General features: G+C 35.2%; 1 protein-coding gene across 1 annotated transcript in view; it reads left to right on the forward strand.

The window, feature by feature from the left end:
* The window catches only part of nampt1 (nicotinamide phosphoribosyltransferase 1), a 33226-nt gene that overhangs the window by 925 nt on the left and 9814 nt on the right, over positions 1 to 22487 (forward strand). Inside the window, exons 2-6 of the mRNA XM_022666577.2 lie at positions 15187 to 15343; positions 15989 to 16092; positions 17071 to 17199; positions 20859 to 21017; positions 21158 to 21294. Of these exons, the coding sequence (XP_022522298.2) occupies positions 15187 to 15343; positions 15989 to 16092; positions 17071 to 17199; positions 20859 to 21017; positions 21158 to 21294 (686 nt within the window). The remainder of the gene's footprint in view (positions 1 to 15186; positions 15344 to 15988; positions 16093 to 17070; positions 17200 to 20858; positions 21018 to 21157; positions 21295 to 22487) is intronic.

Here is a 22487-nt window from a genome sequence, read left to right on the forward strand (position 1 = left end):
GGTGAACGATATTAACGTTATACCCTAAAATAGTGTGCCCCCCCATATTATCACATCAGGGTTCTACTTTTTTACTGTTTTTATCAAAAGAAAAATTCACACTGTTCTCATTTCCCATTATATATCTACTAGAGAGATTATATCTGTACAGTAATCAAATCAAATCAAATTTATTTGTATAGCGCTTTTTACAACTGGTGTTGGCACAAAGCAGCTTTACAGAAACATGATTACAGGACAAAGAATCAGGCAAAACATTAAACATAGAAAATACATAATACAGAACCCCCAGTGAGCGCGGAGTATCATTTATTTTACTTTAATCCTGGATATATGGAGATATTTGGAGTGCATTATTACTATTATTATCATGACTAATAATTCTGGATCATTGACTTCGGTTACAAATCTGATAAAATTCTTGTATTGTTTAATATCTCAGTTAGGGGAGTGTCACATCATATCATATGCAATAATACAATTATTTTTTCATTTTGATGCAGTAGTGTATTCTTGAGTTATTATTTTTTAATTCAGGGTTTTGTCATATCGCCAAGAGTATCAGTATGACTAAAAATACCATGAAATATTGTGATATTATATATCGGCCACCACTGTGTCACTGACATAATGATAATAGAATATCATAAAGTAACTATAACCTTTTAACCCTATAATATCACTATATTTCGGGATATGTTTGCAATAAAGTTTAGTAATGTTTGTGATATTAAGGTGTACGATATGATATGGCACAGCCCTGGTGTTATCCAATCAGGAAGGACACGGGGGTTAAACCCGGCAGTGTGACACTTCGCTGAATGAAGGTGGACGAGCTGCATTTCTCACATGTGAAACGGGCACAGTGTATGTGTGTGTGTATATTGTATATAGTGTGTGTATAGTGTGTGTGTGTATTTGTGTATACTGTGTGTTAAGTCTGACAGGCCAGTCGTTAGATCAGCTCCTGTATCAGATCAGCAGTGTGCTGAGATTACCCTTCAGATTCAGGGCTGGACGATATGACCCTAAAATAGTATCATGATATTTCAGAGTGTTTTTGCAATAACGATATTCTTGGCAATAAGACAAAACATTGATGTATTCTTATTTAATTTCATGAATAATTCAGCATGTAATCCTGTAGAGATTTAATATAGTGTTCAGCATTCATTTACACTGTAAAAAATCACACTGAAAACACACTGAATGAGAAGAGATGTGTCCAAACGTTCGATTGGTACTGTCCTAGTATAAATATTGAAGTTTTATACATGAATTAAGAACATATCAAGACTCTAATTTTGTATTAAATAATAGTAATAAGGGTGTAACAACATAATAAAATTTAATACAAATAAAGTAATGTAACTTGTAAAAATGTAAAAATCAACCACAAGCCTAAAGTGCAGCTTATTTATTTTAACTTTAACTTTATTTAAACTGCAAACAAACACATAATATGTTGCTTTCAAGAATATTAACTGGCTCCTCTGACTGTACCTGTGTTGGTTTTGGTAATAGATGGGTAGTGGGGACTTTTCTAGTGAGTAATAGCCTGTGAAACCCCCTTACCCTACACACACACACACACACACACACACACAGGCAGTGTAAAACCTGTTGAGTATGAAAGGTTGGTGAATTACAGGTGTGGTAGCTCACCCTGCGTCAGGCTTTTTCTCAAACCGAAAGTAAAGGGGAATTCATGAACCACCTTAAATGACTTGCAGTTTTAAAGGTTAATTCAGTTTATAACCGTCTTATTATGGGTCTATAACACAGAAATCCCACTGCTTTCAGTCTGAATGCTCTAAAACACGTCAAAAAGCTTCTATATAACTAATTTCTGATAGTGTTTAGTGTGTGAACAGGTTTAATCAGAGCTGTTAGACTGAGAGACTTCAGTTTACTAAACTCCACCACACCCACTTCCACCCTCCGTCTCTTCTGCTTTTCTCTTTAAAGTGACAGTAAATCAAAAACTGAGATTCACTGATATATAACACACTGATCATAATGCAGCAAATTATTATACTTAATGTTATTTAGAGCATAACTACCTACCTACTGACCTACCAATGGAAATTTTATACGTAATTATCTCAGACACGTCATTATATTAATTGCTTCACGTTTATATAACCTTATATAACTATTCGCTTTCTGAAATTAAAAGCTATGGTTAAAAAACTGCCATACCGTTCTATACCATACTGTATCATACTATACTATACAATACCACACAATACTATACTGTACTATACTATACTGTGCAATACCATACTCCTAATACCTTACCATACTCTACTGTACCATTCTATACCATACAGTACTGCACTATACTGTACAATACCACACAAAACTATACCATACCATTCTATACCATACTATACTATACTATAACATGCTATACTATATTATACCATAATATGCTATACCATACTTTACCATACTATACCATACTTAACTATATTACACTATACCGAACTAAACTATATTATACCATACTATACCATACTATACTATACTATAACATGCTATACTATATTATACCATAATATGCTATACCATACTTTACCATACTATACCATACTTAACTATATTACACTATACTGAACTAAACTATATTATACCATACTATACCATACTATACTATACTATACCCTTTCATACTATACTATACCATACTACACCCTACTATACTACACCAAACCATACTATACTATATAATACCTTAGTATACTATACTATACAATATCATACTACACCATACTATACAATACTATACTGCAGTTTTTTGAAGCCTGGCTATGTCGTCTCTATAACTACACAATGTAGATTAACTTGTTTTCTTGGCACACAGTATAAAGAGGGCGTAGGTTACTCTGTATTCAAATTCAGCTTTATTGTCATTTTATTTGTTTTTATTGAGGGTAAAATTCTATTTAAATGTGTTTAGATGTGTGCTGTACTGCCGTCACAATCCTACTGAACATCCTCATTCACTTCTTACAGTTTTCTTTTATACTGGTAATTTCAGTAGTTCGTCGTTTTTCATGTTTTCTAAAAGCCTGTTTATGTAAAAAACACATTATGTTTGTCATTTCCTTTAGCTTTTCTCTAATTACTATTTATTTAAAAGGGCTTTTTATTCAAAAAATATATAGAATATTCAAATTTTCTCAGTTCCAACCCTGTGGATTGCAACAATCAAGTTCAAGTTTAAGTTTAAGTTCAAGTTAACTGTGCCTTTTGAATCTTGTAATAATAAGAATAAACTGCAATATGACTCTTTTATTGTAAAACGAAAGTGAAAGATAGTTTGGTTATTTGTTATTTGTTCCTTTAACTTAGAGATCCTGCTGCATCTCACCTTTTATAGCTGAATTTAAGCAGTATTTTTATTTATTGTGAGAATTCACAGCTATAAACAGTTAAATATAAAAGTTGAGTGTGTTTTTAGATCTCAGCCTCCTACTGAATATCAGTGTCATCACTGGATACAGCAGATCTCAGAGTTATTCACTGAGTGACTAATCTCACCCTGCTGTTACAGCATCCTCACTTTACTCACACTAACTATACTTTACTCACTACGCTAGTGACTGTTTCAGTAGTGAGTTATATCACATCCTGGTGATGAAACTCAGCAGAGTAACTGTGTTTAACAGACTGACTCTGTTTATCAGCCTGTTTATGGAATGACTGGAATGAAGAAGCTTCTCCACACTTTAATTATCTGCTCAGTTTTACCTTATTTTATTTAAACTGGTCTGAGTACAGAATCTGCTGAATATATTTCACACACTGGCTTTTCTCCTGCTTTATTATTGTTGTTTTTAGCGCATGCATTATAGTAAAATACTAATGAACATCATGCTGTATTACATCATTCATCATTAGTAATAAAACTCTCAGTTAAAGAGCAGAAATCTATTTAATTTTTTTTCTTCTAATTCATATCCCATTTTCACCATAATATACAACGCCTCCCCCGATATTTCTGAAGTCAGACTCCGCCTCTTTTTTCTACCATACTATACTATACTATACTATATTATACTATACTGTACCATACTATACTATACTATACTATACTATACTATACTATATTATACTATACTGTACCATACTATACTATACTATACTATACTATATTATACTATACTGTACCATACTATACTATACCATACTATACTATACTATACTATACTATATTATACTATACTGTACCATACTATACTATACCATACTATACTATACTATACTATATTATACTATACTGTACCATACTATACTATACTATACTATACTATATTATACTATACTGTACCATACTATACTATACTATACTATATTATACTATACTGTACCATACTATACTATACTATACTATACTATATTATACTATACTGTACCATACTATACTATACTATACTATATTATACTATACTGTACCATACTATACTATACTATACTATATTATACTATACTGTACCATACTATACTATACTATACTATACTATATTATACTATACTATACTATACTATACTATACTATACTATATTATACTATACTGTACCATACTATACTATACTATACTATACTATATTATACTATACTGTACCATACTATACTATACTATATTATACTATACTGTACCATACTATACTATACTATACTATACTATATTATACTATACTGTACCATACTATACTATACTATACTATACTATATTATACTATACTGTACCATACTATACTATACTATACTATACTATACTATACTATATTATACTATACTGTACCATACTATACTATACTATACTATACTATACTATACTATACTATATTATACTATACTGTACCATACTATACTATACTATATTATACTATACTGTACCATACTATACTATACTATACTATATTATACTATACTGTACCATACTATACTATACTATACTATACTATACTATATTATACTATACTGTACCATACTATACTATACTATACTATATTATACTATACTGTACCATACTATACTATACCATACTATACTATACTGTACTATACTATATTATACTATACTGTACCATACTATACTATACCATACTATACTATACTATACCATTAGGGGTGGGCGATATGCCCCTAAAATAATATCACGATATTTCATGGTATTTTTGTGATAAGGATACTCTTGGCGATATGACAAAACACTGAATTTAAAAAATATATTATTTCGAGAATACATTACTGCAACTAAATTAAAATTAAATTCTATTATTGCATATACAGACATAAAAAATACAAGCATTTTATTAGATTTATAACATAATTCAATGATCCAGAATGTCACGATACTAATAATCCTAATAATACACTTCAAATATCTCCATATATCCAGGATTAAAGTAAAAAAAGAAATAGTCTCTAGATATAGATATATAATGGGAAATGGGGGTAGGTAATTTGGCGATATTTCAGGGTATAATATATTAGGGGTGGGAATCGATTACTATCTCACGATTCGATTCGATTCCGATTTTGGGGGCCACGATTCGATTCAAAATCGATTTTTGATTCAAAACGATTTGAATTATAAATATTTCTGCTTCTGGCTTATGAATCGTATTGAAAAAAAACCCTCCATAATATACACTGGTCCTGGAGCAAGTAATGTGTTACAAAAACAATAAAATGTGCAGGAATGTGGGTCCTCAGTGACAGAGGAATCACTGGGATATCACAATGACGTTAATGAACAATAAATACATAAATAAATAACACTGCTTTATTACCAGGCTACTAGCGGTGGTGTGTAGGTGACGCTGCTGGGCTGATGTGATGATAGCAGTGGAGCGCTAAAGTTCAGGAGCAGCTGCTGATTAACTAGTTAATTTAAGGTGGTTGTATTTCTTCAGAAAGGGGGCAGGAGGTGGAGAAATTAATTCATATTGTCCATTCCTTAATTCCTCTGTGATGAGGAGCTGAAATTAGCTCTGATTAGCTTATTGTTATTTTTCCGTTCCGCCTTAAATGCTGCAGCCCGCTGCCACCTGTAGCGTTATTTAAGGTGGAACTGGAAAGTTAGCTAGTTAGCTAGCTAACAGTTACTGAAACTAACTACTAGCGATCTTTTTTATGCTTGTTATGAAGCATTCTGCCATAAAACATTGAAACTACACGTTAATCTAATGTAATATAGTGCTTGTTCTGCCATCTTACCGGTGATTCTCAAACACCTACGCTCTGTGTGTGTCTGGAAGATCTCCAAAGGGACAAGCGCTATCCCCAGGGTTGCCAGGTCCAACAAAAATACCCAGCCCAAAATCAGTCTAAAACCCGCCCCTCAGAATCGATTTTGGGACATTTTAAATCGATTCTGAATCGTAGTAAATGAGAATCAAGATTCTTATGTGAATCGATTTTTTGGCACACCTCTATAATATATATTAAACGATATTAAAAAATGTTGGCGATATTATTGTGTACGATATGATATTGCACACCCTTACATACCATACTATATTATATCATACTATACTATATCATGCCATACTATACAGTACCATACTATACTATATCATGCCGTACTATACAGTACCATACTATATCATGACATAATATACAATATCATACTCTACTGTACCATACCGTACTGTACTACATCTTACTACATGGCGTAGTATATCATGCCATACTATACAATATTAAACTATACTATGTGATATTATACTATACTGTACAATACCATACCTTACTATACTATACTATACTATACTGCACCATACTATACTATACTATACTATACTGCACCATACTATACTATACTATACTATACTATACTATGTGATATTATACTATACTGTACAAAACCATACCATACTATACTATACTATACTATACTATATTATACTATACTGCACCATACTATACTATACTATACTATACTATACTATACTATACTATACTGCACCATACTATACTATACTATACTATACTATACTATACTGCACCATACTATACTATACTATACTGCACCATACTATACTATACTATACTATACTATACTACACTATATTATACTATACTGTACCATACTATACTATACTATACTATACTATACTGCACCATACTATACTATACTATACTATACTATACTACACTATATTATACTATACTGTACCATACTATACTATACTATACTATACTATACTATACTGTACTATACTATACTATACTATACTGCACCATACTATACTATACTATACTATACTATACTACACTATATTATACTATACTGTACCATACTATACTATACTATACTATACTATACTATACTGCACCATACTATACTATACTATACTATACTATACTACACTATATTATATTATACTGTACCATACCATACTATACTATACTATACTATACTATACTGCACCATACTATACTATACTATACTACACTATATTATACTATACTGTACCATACTATACTATACTATATTATATTATACTGTACCATACCATACTATACTATACTATACTATACTATACTGCACCATACTATACTATACTATACTATACTATACTATACTACACTATATTATACTATACTGTACCATACTATACTATACTATATTATACTATACTATATTATACTATACTGTACCATACCATACTATACTATATTATATTATACTGTACCATACTATACTATACTATATCATACAAAGTAGAAAATAAATTAAATAAAGGAAAACCCTAAATGATAAGCTGCGTTTTGACTGGTAGTGTATATATTGCAGGATGTATTGGTTATATATCTGCAGTGACCTTCTGATTATTAAACAGTGGATTTGTCTTGTCTACAGATTTCCTGTAGTCTCATCGTGTGTGTGTGTACACTGCCTGCTGTGATATAGTGTGTGTTTCTGATAGGGCAGCCTTGCACTGGGACTGTGTGTGTGTATAGTGTGTGTGTGTGCTGGATATCTTAATGGAAGCCCCATGTTTTGCATTGAGCCGGTCTGATATGGAGCTCAGTGTCTCAGTCAGGCCGTTGTTTTTAGTTTAGTTTCCGGCTGAAGGTCTTCTAGAGGTCAGGGGTTAATGTTCCTGATGAATCTCAGTGACGGCAGATACAGATATACATACAACTCTGTTAAATATGAAGAGAGCACTTCAGTTTCTGAATCAGTTTCTCTGATTTGATTTTATATTTGAGTAAAATGAACATTGTTGTTTTATTCTATAAACTACAGACAACATTTCTCCCAAATTACAAATAAAAATATTCTCATTTAGAGCATTTATTTACAGAAAATGAGAAATGACTGAAATAACAAAAAAGATGCAGAACTTTCAGACCTCAAATAATACAAAGAAAACAAGTTCATATTCATAAAGTTTTAAGAGTTCAGAAATAATCAATATTTGGTGGAATAATCCTGGTTGGTTTTTAATCACAGTTTTTTTTTCATGCATCTTGGCATCATGTTCTCCTCCACCAGTCTTACACACTGCTTTTGGATAACTTTATGCTGCTTTACTCCTGGTGTAAAAATTCAAGCAGTTCAGTTTGGTGGTTTGATGGTTTGTGATCATCCATCTTCCTCTTGATTATAATTTGGTAAAATTAAAGAAACTCATCATTTTTAAGTGCTCTTATATTTTGTATAGTTATATATATAGTTATATATACCCTGTGTTTCTTTTGTTGTGGGTTGTTGTATAGTAGGAAGCACGGACGGCTCTGAAAGAGTGAAACAGTAGAAGAGAGTGACCTTTAGATGGAGAGGACGGGGCTGAACCCGGCTCACCCCCCCCCCCCCCCCCTCCACCCACAGACATGCGCACACTGACCCGGGGACACCCGGACACGGGCAGAGGACGTCCCCTGTCCCCTGTGATTGGCAGGAGGGGCATGCAGTAATGAGGGACACGTTAGGGACAGTCTGAGAAAAGTAGACCTGAAATAATCCCAAATAAATTTATATTATATTTTTATAATATAATATTTTTCTCAGTTTTAAAAAAAAGTTTTAAAAGAGTGATCTGACTCCACCCTCAGATCAAATTTAAAAAACGGGGCACTGGGTGATGTATGGGTTTAGAGGAGGGGCAGAAGGGAGAGCTGCTGATTGGGCTGAGCAGTGTGCCACTGATAGCAGTGAGACGCAGACGATTGGATGTCAGAAGGGGGCGGGATTTTTGATTGACTGACAAATTTGCATATTGTGAGTATCCTCGTACCAAAGTACACGGAAACGTCATCCTCGCCTATAGCACAGCTGAACCTGAGAGGAGCTGCAGAGGCAGAAATAAAAATTAACCACAATAAAAGTGTTTTTTAAAGGTTAGGAAATGTTTTAAAAATGTTTTAAGCAGGACTGATATGTTGGGAAAACATTTCAGTTATTAATGAAAAAAATATGATTTGAGCGCCTTTTTAAAGGAGAACTAATATGATAACAAGTAAAAACATTTGCCGTATAGCCCTCCTCTGTTCTCGGCCAACATTCCTTAATATCATTAAATCACAATATTCAGGGTATTTTTGATAAAGATATTAATAGTGATATGACAAAACCTTGAATTAAAATTTTCCAAGTGGTCCAGCAGTCTAAAGCGCTGCCACTATAATCGGGAGATCGCTGGTCTGAATCCCAGTCATGCAGCTTGCCATCAGCTGCCGGAGCCCTGAGAGAGCCCAATTGTCCTTGCTCTCTTTCTGGGTGGGTACAGTACAGTAGATGGCGCTCTCTCTTTTCCCTCATCACTCCTAGGGTGATGTGGATCAGCACAAGGCTGCGTCTGTGAGCTGATGTATCAGAACCGAGTCGCTGCGCTTTCCTCCGAGTGTTAGCGCTGTGATGCTACTCGGTAATGCTACAGCATCAGCAGCAGTTCGAAAAGAGGCGGAGTCTGATTCACATGTGTCGGAGGAGGCGTGTGCTGGTCTTCTTCACCCTCCTGGTGTTAGAGCATCACTAGTGATAGGGGGTGTCCTAATGAGTGGGTTGTTTAAATGGGAAAATATTATGAAAGAAAAAATATATATATATATATTTTTCAAGAATACTCTACTGCAACAAAATGAATATTTAAGTGTATTTGGCGATATTATAACGGCACATTTTCACCAGCTTGTAACAGTAAGTAAGTCAATGATCCAACATCTCCCGATAATAATAATGCGCTCCATATATCCATATATAAAATAAATGATACTAGACAGATATAATCTGTCTGTAGTATTATTTAATGGGAAATGAAAACAGTGTGAATTTTCCTTTTATAATACAAACAGCAAAATAACTGTATCCTGAAAAACTATTCGACTCTAAAATAATATCATATTTCATGCTATTATTGATAATGATATAATGATAAGTGGATAATGTATTTATTATGACAGGGCTGGGGATGATAGTTGTGTAGTGATGATGTCAGCACTATATAGTGTATTTATTTCTGAGGTGAGTTAGTGGTGGTGCATTAGTGAATTAGTGACAGCAGTAGTGTTTACTCGTGTTTACGGTTCCATCTGGTGCTCTGATGTTCTGGTGAACAGGGTTACTGCATGCCTGTGTTGCTGGACTCCCTGCTTCAACTCAAACATGCAGTTAATTCCACTCCACTCTGCATTACCAGAACATTAGCTCAGATTCAGGGAGAATTATCACTTTTATGGTGCTTTTCTATTAATAAAATATTTAATCATTTTTTACACGGTGTAAAATTCTGCAGAAGGTAAAGAAAAATGTACTATATATTTCCCAAACTATGATTAATTATTAATAATGTGTCATGTCCTCCATACGTCCTACATGTCCTACACATGTCTTACAATTGTCCTACACATGTCCATGTGTCATATCCATGTCCTCCATGTCCTATACGTGTCCTCCACATGTCCTACACACCTCCTGATAATTTTCTAAGACTTCCTACACACTTCCCACACGTTTTACACACGTTCTACACATCTCCTTCACATGTCCTACACGTCCTACACACATGTCCTTCGGCTTTAAAGGGACACATTTGTACTGTTTCTGTTTTGTGGTGTGAAACACGTGGTCTCCCTCTCTCTGCGCCTGTCCTGTACTGGTGTCTACTGCTGTCCCTCAAAACAGAACTACGAAAGATAGAGAGAGAGAGACAGAGAGAGAGAGAGAGAGAGAGAGAGACAGTATGAGTGTCTCTCTCTCTGGGAGCTGTAGATCATGTGGGAGGGTTGGTGGGGAGCAGCTGTTTGAGACGCTGCTGTTGAGGGAGCCAATCCCGCGCTCAGATATCTGCCCCGCCTCCAGCCGGCTTGGATGCGCGGGACACCGCCCCCAAACCCCCCCCTGCAGCGTCCCCGTCCCGTCACGAAAAGGTCAGGAGGATTACTGAACTGGGTGCCTGAGGAGTCAAACCCCCGACTACTGGTTTACTGGTTTACTGGTTGGTGTTTGATGTTAGGGTTACAGTGTGTTCACACTTTAAACAGTGATACACTGAATTGTTTTACTGATCAATATGATTTGTTATAATGTGACCAACTCGCTCCATAAAGAGGAGATATTATACATCTAAAATAGGTCTATATATGTTCTATACAAAACATGTTTATAAAGTTCCTTACACTAAATCACTCTCACATAAATATAAAGATCTCACCACCTCTGTTCTCAACCATTCGCCCCATGTTTACATTTAACTTTTACTACAGGTTAGTGTTAGCTGGAGCTAAATGGAAAAAAAAAAACAGGCAAAATGAATAAAACAAGCTAGTTGATGCTTAACTGTGATAGTGAAGCGCAAAACTCATAAATTCTTAAGTTCTTACATCTCCCTTATCCCTGGACAATAGGTACAGATCCCTCCCTCAGACGAAGTCTGCTGAGTAATCTTGCTGTGTACTCTCTGTGTACCGTCTGTTTCAGACATACAGATAAACACACTGAAACACAGAATCTTCTCTCTATATTTACTTTCTTGCTCCCGCCACACAGCTCTGACCAATCAGAGGAGACGATGTGCTCATGTGGTTTATTGGTGTGTATTTTGGTGAGTTTAGGTTTTTATACCTGTATGAAAACAAACCAAACAGAGGGAGAAACTGAAGCTCCAAATAAACAAACTCATCACCTGATTCTGAGTTGTGTTAGCAGTGTTACTGTGCTGGGGAAGCTTCAGTTAGTTAATCCTTGAGTGGCAGATATAAATCCTTCCTCGTTATCAGTGTCTGTGTTTAACAGAACAATAGAACAATAGAAGTTAATTGTTGTTAACGAGCGTTTAGAGCTGCTGTTAACGAGGCGTGGTCTGAATATAAAGCCAGTAGTGGGAATGTTAAAAATTGTCAGATAGCAGAATTCCTTTAATAAGAAATGATGGAAAAATCAAAGCATTATTTGAGTTGAGTTACAGATACATCGTCTCGGTTTATTGGTTAATAAAATTAAACAAATTGTACAGATTACTGTACAACTAAAGCTCTAGATCCTGGTTACAGATAAGTTTCCCCTGTTTTTTTATTTATTTATATCTCTAGACGAAATAATATTTTACCAAATATCTGGTACAGTATTATATTATGTTGTGTTATGCTGTTGTTGTGCCATTAACTCATGATTATTTATCTTGATCGGAGCAAAACAAACTGTTTTACTGATTTATTAACATTCTTGTGTGAGTAACATTACATAAATGTGAACCTAGGCCTCTAATGATAATAATATTATAGACTTATCGAACAATATATTTGCGAAACCTCAATAATTTTATTTTTATCGAGGAATGCCCATTAATGGAATGAGGTGGTATGGTAATTAATTTATTATAAATGTCTTATAATTAAATTATTAACTTATTGTGTGATATACAGATTTGTACACAGTCATTTTTGCTTACCTTAAAAATCACATTATATTTAGTTTTCTTAGTGAAAAGAGCACATTAATGCTTGTATGTCTGAATTATCTCAGGAATTATAAATAATAAATAAAGTTTTAACTGTTAAAAACAGCCAGGTAATTGTAATTCCATGCTATGGAATTATAATCAGTATATCAGAGGCATTAAATGATCTTAAATTATACAAATGTAATATTGTTTAATGCAATAATTTATGGGTCAGAACTCAAAAGCATTGTTATTATAACAGGACTACACAACAGCTACCAGGATCACTGTATATAAACAGAAGGTCTCGTAAATGAAAGATTGATTGAAAACTTTATTTAAATGTTTAATGTCCTCCGTTATGCTTATATAATATACTCTATAAAATAAAAACAGGGTATTATTGCTATTATTGTTCCACCTGACGGCTGTAGAACTGTGTTTATAATATATGTGCTTTAAAGAGATCATATTTCTCTGATATAAAAACATGAAAATAAAACAAAACTCAACAACAAAGATACTCAGAAACAACCGGACTGACCTGATAAACGAACTAAAATGAACCCAGACATAAAAGGGCTTTATAAACACACTGCAGGAAACAAGAAACACCTGGGAACAGGTAACAGATAGTAACGAGGGGAACACAGGGTTCGGGTGGAGATGCTGAGGATCACAGGGAGATGTGCAGGAGGGCACGTAGAGAAAAACACACACAGACACAGAGGAGAGACACAGAGCAGGATGAGAACATTTGCATAAAGTTATCTAAAAGCAGTGTGTAAGACTGGTGGAGGAGAACATGATGCCAAGATGCATGAAAAAAAAACTGTGATTAAAAACAGGATTATTCCACCAAATATTGATTATTTCTGAACTCTTAAAACTTTATGAATATGATCTTGTTTTCTTTGCATTATTTGAGGTCTGAAAGTTCTGCATCTTTTTAGTTATTTCAGTCATTTCTCATTTTCTGTAAATAAATGCTCTAAATGAGAATATTTTTATTTGTAATTTGGGAGAAATGTTGTCTGTAGTTTATAGAATAAAACAACAATGTTCATTTTACTCAAACATAAACCTATAAATAGCAGAATCAGAGAAACTGATTCAGAAACTGGAGTGATCTCTTCATTTTTACAGAGCTAAATGTGTGTGTGGTCAGTGCTCACGTGATATAGAGGAACTCAGAGAGACACCGCACGTTAGATCTCAGCGCTGCAGTGAGCTCAACATTACTGAATATACACTGAATATAGAGCTTTATTATATATATTGAGGAATCTGCTGGTGTTGGTGCAGCGTCACAGTGACGGTTACAGAGAGCTGAGACACGTCTGTCTGACCGGTTTATTGTAAACGTCAGCAGGGTTTTATGGAGTAAGAAAAAAAGATGATGATCTTCCACATTTTCCCTGTAATCTGTAGCACGTGATTCTGCTCTGCTTTAACCAACTTTTCTGTAATTGAGTTAATTTTTATAGGAAGAGATGAAGTGAGAGAGTGTTTTAGAGACTAATGTTGAGAAGAGATATGCCATAACATATCACAAAAATACCCAGAAATATCTATTTAATTTTAGGCCAATATATGCTGCTGTTTGTAGCAAAAGAAAAAATCATACTGTTCTTATTTTACTTTACACTCTGCACAGTGTGCATTGTGATGCTCATCGCTATCTTACACCCCACCAACACCCTATATTCACTCCTTCCTCCTGCCTGGTTTAAACAGCAGCAGATCTTCTGAATATATCTACACTGATGGGCGTGGTGTTCTGGAAATGAGGTGTGTTCAGGTACATTTCTGGAGTTTTATCTTGTTTATCTTGGTAACAGAAAACACAGGAGCTCCACTGACTGAATACAACCTAGACAGAAGCCAACAGTCAGACGTTCATCGCTATCTCGGTAACACAGGCGCCGTGCCGAGCCGAGCGTACACCCCCACTTATTACACACACATGAACACACAGCAGCACAAACCCAACTTTTACATCAACAATAAACAGAATAGTAAATAAAATAACATTGCTGTTCCCGTAAATGAGCTGCTGGAGCTCCTTCACAGCGTCAACCAGCAGCTCAGTTTCCTCCAAAGTCAGAGCGCACCTGATCTACTCTTAAAGAGAATGATGAGCACGATTGATTTCACGTTACGCCCCCCAAAAAGTACCCTGATGTTATTTAAGGACATATCGCCGTGATTAGTGTAAAATACACCTGAACATTAAACTCTATGTTATTATTGACTGTTTTATTATTCTCTGTGTTTTTTACAGGTCACACACTATAAGCAGTATCCTCCGAACACGAGTAAAGTATACTCGTACTTCGAGTGTCGCGAGAAGAAGACAGATCCTACCAAGACCCGGAAAGTTAAATATGAGAAGACTGTTTTCTACGGCCTGCAGTACATTCTTCAGAAGTATCTAAAAGGTACGTTCACCATAAGTTACAGTACAGGCCAAAAGTTTAAACACACCTTCTTCTCTTTTTCAGTGCGTTTTCTTTATTTTTTCATGATTATTTACATTGTAGATTCTCACTGAAGCATCAAAACTATGAATGAACACATGTGGAGTTTTAGGTACTTAACAAAACAAAACATGTTTTATATTCTAGTTTCTTCAAAATAAAAGCCCCCCTTTGCTCTGATTACTGCTTTACACACTCTTGGCATCATTCTCTCAATGAGCTTTAAGAGGTGGCCACCTGAAATGAAAAGTTTTCCAGCAGTCTTGAAGGAGAAGGAGTTCCCAGAGGTGTTTATTAGCACTTGTTGCTCCTTTGTCTTCTTCACTCTGTGCTCCAGCTCACCCCAAACCTGGATCTGGATTGGGTTCAGGTCCGGTGACTGTGGAGGTTCAGCTCATTTTTTATTAAGTACATAAAACTCCACATGTGTTCATTCATAGTTTTGATGCTTCAGTGAGAATCTACAATGTAAATATTCATGAAAATAAAGAAAATGCACTGAAAAAGAGAAGCTGTGTCCAAACTTTTGGCCTGTACTGTATATATATAACAGTTGATGCTGTTTCTAATAGATATAAGAACGTTTGTTTCTTTTCTGGTCCGCAGGGAAGGTCGTGACCCCTGACAAGATCCAGGAGGCGAAGGAGGTTTATCGAGAACACTTTCAGGATGATGTGTTTAATGAGAAAGGCTGGAACTACATCCTCGAGGTAAAGAAAGACTGACCAATAGAGAATTCAGACTCTCCCACACTCCACAGACCAGCATGCTCCCGTATCAGCCTACTAACGATCAAAATAATCATATTTATTACCTCATAGTTCTCATGTTTTTAGCAAAAGCTGGTACACACGGTTACGACCCAAATTAAGGTTGATTTCCATGCATGAAGAACAGAAGGATAACAACTAATCAATCAGTAAGATAATAATAAATATAATAATAATAATAATAATAATAATTCAGTGTACAGACCTTAATCCACCTCTACTACAAGACTCTTAATCTGACTGTAATCAATGCTTAAATCTTGATTAATGCATTAATTCAGCACTAAGAATAACTCAATAAACTCAAATAAATGTAATTCTGAAAGAACTTAATGAGAATAACAAACGCACGACTGACACTCAAGGAAAACTGCAAAGAAAAATAAGTTTTAAGAAGCAGTTTTAAGTTTGTAGTCAATGCATCAACAAAAAACCCTCCAGATATTACTGATTAAATATATCAAAGTGGAGGATGGACCAACACACACGAGCTGATGGAAACATTTTATGTATTTGGACTGTGATAAAAAATAGGAAAGTGCTATCCAGTGCTTTACTGCTGTTTTAATAAATAAGTAAATTTCGTGCACTTAATTTGAATAATTCAATTGACATATTAGGACTGCTGGGTGAGAACTGCAGAAATGTGTAAGTGGTGGGAGCAGGAACGGGATTAAAACTAGTGATTTTTGACGAGAGCGCGCAGTAACGAGACTAAAACAAACAGGAAATAAAAGTGTACAGATTTATAAGCTGTATGTTTACAGTAAAGTGACAAAGAGTGTATACACTGTGGTCCCAGTTGGTCAAAAAGCTGAATTTTTGTATTTTTAACTTAACATTTATAAGAAATCTTTATATAAGTTAAAATAAAAGCCTGATGTTCTGTAACTGATGGTTCTCTGTGGTTCTCTGTAGAAATACGACGGTCACCTGCCCATAGAGATCAAGGCCGTGCCGGAGGGAAGTGTGATTCCTCGTGGAAATGTTCTGTTCACTGTGGAGAGCACGGATCCGGAGTGCTACTGGCTCACTAACTGGGTGGAGGTGAGTGATGGGGTGTTATGGTGTGTTTGTGTTGTTAGAGGAGCAGTAATGGAGTAACGGAGTGATTGATTGATTATTGATTCTGTATATTCCTGCAGTACCGGCTCTGCTGGGTCACCTGATTCCTAGTCAGTGATGTCAGTAACGGATTACACTAATCACTAAAACTAACATGCAGAATAAGTGCTAAAACAAAATATAAAACCACTATAAAACATATACACAAGAATTTACACTTTCAAAACTAAATGTTGAATCAGCTCAGCTGTGTGGCTGTGCAGCGAATGTTCAAAATCAAATCACAGTGCACAGGATTACAGTTCGTCTAGGAGCAGCACGGATAATGAAATGTAATCACTCACCGTCCAATCAGAACCCACTACTGAATTTGAGGCGTGGCTGAGAAACCAATCACAGTAAAACTCAATAAGAGGAAGAGTGTTTATGGGTTTACGTGCAGCAGGTCTGGTGGTGTGGCTCTTATAAAAGGAATAAAAATAGAAATTACTCTAATATTAAAGCATTAAACTGCATAAATATGAGTTAGGACAGCTATAGATAACAGCTACTTAATTATTAATCATAAGCACTGAGTACTGTGTATTGTTTATATGTTAGGAAACTAAATTATATCAAAAACATCTATATTTTTTTCAACTTACCTAATATTTAAACAGTAGTATTTATAAATATAAATATCTAAAAACTTAGGTATGCATGTTCCCCTTTTATAACAACAACAGCAATAATAAAAGAATGGCAATAAAACAAGCTAAAGTATCTAATTAAGTAACTTGTAATCTAACTTTGTTACTTATAAAATCCAGTACTTCATAAAGTAAATAAGTTACTTTTTTAAAGGAGTAATCAGTAATCCGATTACTTTTTCTAGGTAACTATACCCTCACTGATCCTGGTTCAGTATAAGTGATGCTGTGAGTGGATTTTATCTCAGATAATTGATCAGCTGATGTTATATATTATAATCTCTGGTGAGGTTTAGCGTGAGAGCTGTGGTGGAGGATGGATCGTATTACAGAGCGTCGCTGCAGTTCAGAGTAAATGTGCTGAATCATCCTGACCTCCAGGATCTGACCACACCTGTACTGAGGATTTACCTAACCATGACTCAGCACACACCTTTACCCACCATTAAACACAACAAATATAACCTTATTTTACTCTTCCGTACCATACTCTACCCTCTTTATGATGTGTCTGTTTGTTTATTTATTTTTTTTATCAATTTATTTATTTTTAATATAATATAACAAGATATATATATATATATATCGTCGCTGTCCAATGAAAAACACTTATCTCCATTTTTGTCGATTTTTATTTTACTACATAATTTGAACAGACAACCTCTCCTTTACACTGTACCAAAATTTCTTGATGAACGGACCAATAGAAACTCTTCTTTAGAATGACCTAAAATAAAGGTTTTTTGTCTCTCTCCTGTAAAGTTGCGATTTTGGAGATAAGTGTTGGCGATACACTGTATGATTTGGGAACTTCATCTAATCTAAAACACCTGATCCAACTGATTATTAGCTTGTTATCAAAAGTCAGAATATAAATTTAAGTTTGATTTGTCCAAATGAACTCTAAAACGTCAAAAATTATATTTTCCCTCCCGAAAATATAGTTTATGCCATATAGGGTTACAGTCTAACTAAACCCCCTGATTAATTTGACTCCACCCTCAGATCAAATTTGTAAAGTGCAAAAAAAAAAATGGGAGGGGCAGTTTGGGAGGGGCACTGGGTGATGTATGGGTTTAGGGGCGGGGCAAGAGGGAGAGCTGAGCAAAGGGGACTCTGCGTACCAAAGTACACATTAAAACCAGCAAGAAAACAAGCAGAAATGTAATATATAACAATGGAAGAATTTCCTTACACTAATAATAATAATAATAATATAATTGTAAATGTAGAGCCCTCTCTCTACAGTACTCTACAGCAGAGTGTGAGGAATAATTGTATTGAATTATCTTCAGCAGCTCCTGCAGGATCAGTGATTCTCCTCCTTAAGGAAAGTTAAGGTGGGATTCCCCCGTTTATTAGAGTCACATGACGGCTTATTAAAGTTACTGGATTTATAGTCATGTGACTGTGCTGAACATCTGCACTAATAAACACAGTCAGACTCCATTCAGTCAGACTCAGCTCAGCTTAAAGATCCACAGTCAAAATAATAAACTAAAAACTGAAGAAAAGTCATTTTAGTATTGATAAAAAAATCAGCTGGAAAGTACCAGTCTTACTCTGTAGTCTGTAGTAAAGCTGTGCTGTTACTCTCTACTACTGCAGCATCATTTACACACTTACACACTTACAGCACATTCACACTTTCATCATTATAATCACTAGAAAAAAAGAAACACAGAAGAAGTTCTTTTCTTTATATAAATTACAGATGAAACCATTATCTGGGCGTTTTCTCATTCCACAGATCTCCCTCTGATCGAGTTCAGTGTTCGGAAACTCTTATTAAATTAAGTTTTGTTAATCTAATGTTATGGGTAAAGGAGTGTGCATTACATGTAAACCTAATGAAATAAAAGTGCTTCACAAAGCGCTGAGTGTATGAATGCTGTATGAATGCTGTATGAATGCTGTATGAATGCTGTATGAATGCTGTATGAATGCTGTAGTGCAGGGCGTTCTCCAAGGCTTTACAGCAGAACATCACTGAGTTTGAGTATGATTATAGAGAGTGTGATGAATCGGGGGGGGGGGGGGGGGGGGGGGGGGGCAGTAGGGGTAGATTGGATGTGATAATAGTGATCTGGCTGGCTGGTCCAAAACAAAGCGATGCCCCCCTGAACCCTGCCAGATGCCCCCGGTCCCTGGGCACAGCGCGTACACACTACAAGCCACTTTTCTCAAATCAGATTTTTTTCCTCAGATCAGATTGGTCTTTCTTGTCGGTTCACATTCACTGGAAATGTAAATTATCTGATTTAGGACCACATATAAAATAATTTTATTTCAAATTTTTCCCATTTTCTCCCCACTTTACACGGGCAATTACCCAACCCACTCACTAGGACTCCTCCTATCACTAGTAATGCCCCCCAACACACCAGGAGGGTGAAGACCAGCACATGTCTCCTCTGATACATGTGAAGTCAGCCACCGCTTCTTTTTGAGCTGCTGCTGATGCTGCATTACCGAGTAGCATCACAGCGCTAACGCTCGGAGGAAAGCGCAGCGACTCGGTTCTGATACATCAGCTCACAGACGCAGCCTTGTGCTGATCCACATCACCCTAGGAGTGATGAGGGGAAAGAGAGAGCGCCATCTACTGTACTGTACCCACCCGGAGGGAGCAGGGCAAATTGTGCTCCCTCTGAACGCCGGCAGCTTGATGGTAAAGCTGCATGAGCGGGATTCGAACCTGCGACCTCCCGCTCATAGTGGCAGCACTTTAGACCACTGGACCACTCAGTGCCCCCTCAAATCTGATTTGAAAAAATGATTCGGAAAAATCTGACTCAATAGGATTAAAAAGGTATATTATGATATATTGCAGTATTAATATATATTGTCCCTCCCCTACTGTATAGATGTCTGTCTGATAAAAGTTATAGTATATGATTAATTACCTTTACCTAAAGCAAGTGTTGTCTTTATTTATATTAATCTCCACAGACTATCCTGGTGCAGATCTGGTACCCGATCACCGTGGCGACGAATTCCCGAGAGCAGAAGAAGATTTTGGCTAAATATCTGCTGGAAACGTCTGGAAACCTGGAGGGACTGGAATATAAACTCCACGACTTCGGATACAGAGGAGTTTCATCACAGGAGGTGAGGAGAAGAGTAGTGAGATACAGGGGTGTATCTATAATCTATAGCAGTAATATATATATATATATATATATATATTAATAATATATGTAATATAGTTCAGTGTGTGTAAGGAGGGGTTGTGTTTGTGTGGTTTGTAGACGGCTGGAATCGGAGCTTCAGCACATTTAGTAAACTTTAAAGGAACCGACACCGTCGCCGGAATCGGAGTGATTAAGAAATACTACGGAACGAAAGATCCGGTGCCGGGTTTTTCTGTACCGGCTGCAGAACACAGGTAAGAACCTTCACCTGATAAACACCTTCAGAATATCTAGAACTCAGATTAGACCCAATCACATTTCTATTCTCTACACTTCAGCTTGTTCAGGAGCGTAACTCTGACTTTCAGATCAGATTTATAAGAGGAAGAGGTGAAATTCTCCCCTGATAAAAGAACTGGAACCCGATACAGATATATATGTATAGTAAAGCGCTTTTCCACTGATGTGGAACCGGCATCATTCTGGTTTGTGAACCTAATTTTGAACCAGTTTGTCGCCACAAACAAAAGTCTGGTTCCAAAACCAGGAACATACTACATTTTTCAGTTGGAACTGTGGCCGCTTCTGTTTATAGACTGTTTATGGATCAATTTAAAATATTTATTTTCTTAAAGAAAGCTGTGCTAAAATTGTTATCTGTTTTTTAAGTCGTTTTCTTCACATTCTGCATCTGTTTTTTCTGTAAATACAACTGATTTATACATGTTCTACATACTGACAGTAGAATAAGCCACAAACCGATATACATGCAACGTTACGCAAAAATATATAAATCAATTAAGAAAAATAAAAATACAGCATAAAATAACAACTAAAACAATAATAATAACTTTTAAAGAGAATTGTGTCAGTGGTGGTAATATTAGGTAATATAACTGTAAATAATGATTAGTAAATGCAATAGAAACAGTTATGGTAACAAAATGAATTTACATGAGTTAAGAATGAGTTTTAAACTCAGGATGGAGGTTTTTCTTTTTCCAATCCCACAAAATCACAGTGTTTTAAAATAAGGTGTTTAGTATGAATTTTCTTGTTTCAGAAGTAAATAATACATAATAAAAAGAAATAATACAAATGTATAATAATAATAATAATTTATTTTTTAAAAGAACGCTCTTAATTTGAAACAACATGTATCCTAACATTATGGACTCTGGCGCCCTCTAGTGGTTGTTATTGATAGTTTTTTTCACATTTACTCTTCAGTATGATTTCAGTCTATTTGAAATTTCCACACAGAATAAAGTTCTGATTTTTTTTGTGTTTAGTCATATTTAACACTGATATCTGTATTTTACTCTGCTGTATTTTACTCTGCTTTATTTTACTCTGCTTTATTTTACTCTGGTTTATTTTACTCTGCTGTATTTTAATCTGCTGTATTTTACTCTGGTTTATTTTAATCTGCTGTATTTTACTCTGC

Source organism: Astyanax mexicanus, chromosome 2 (genome assembly GCF_023375975.1).
Source record: "Astyanax mexicanus isolate ESR-SI-001 chromosome 2, AstMex3_surface, whole genome shotgun sequence".
Lineage (NCBI taxonomy): Eukaryota > Metazoa > Chordata > Actinopteri > Characiformes > Acestrorhamphidae > Astyanax > Astyanax mexicanus.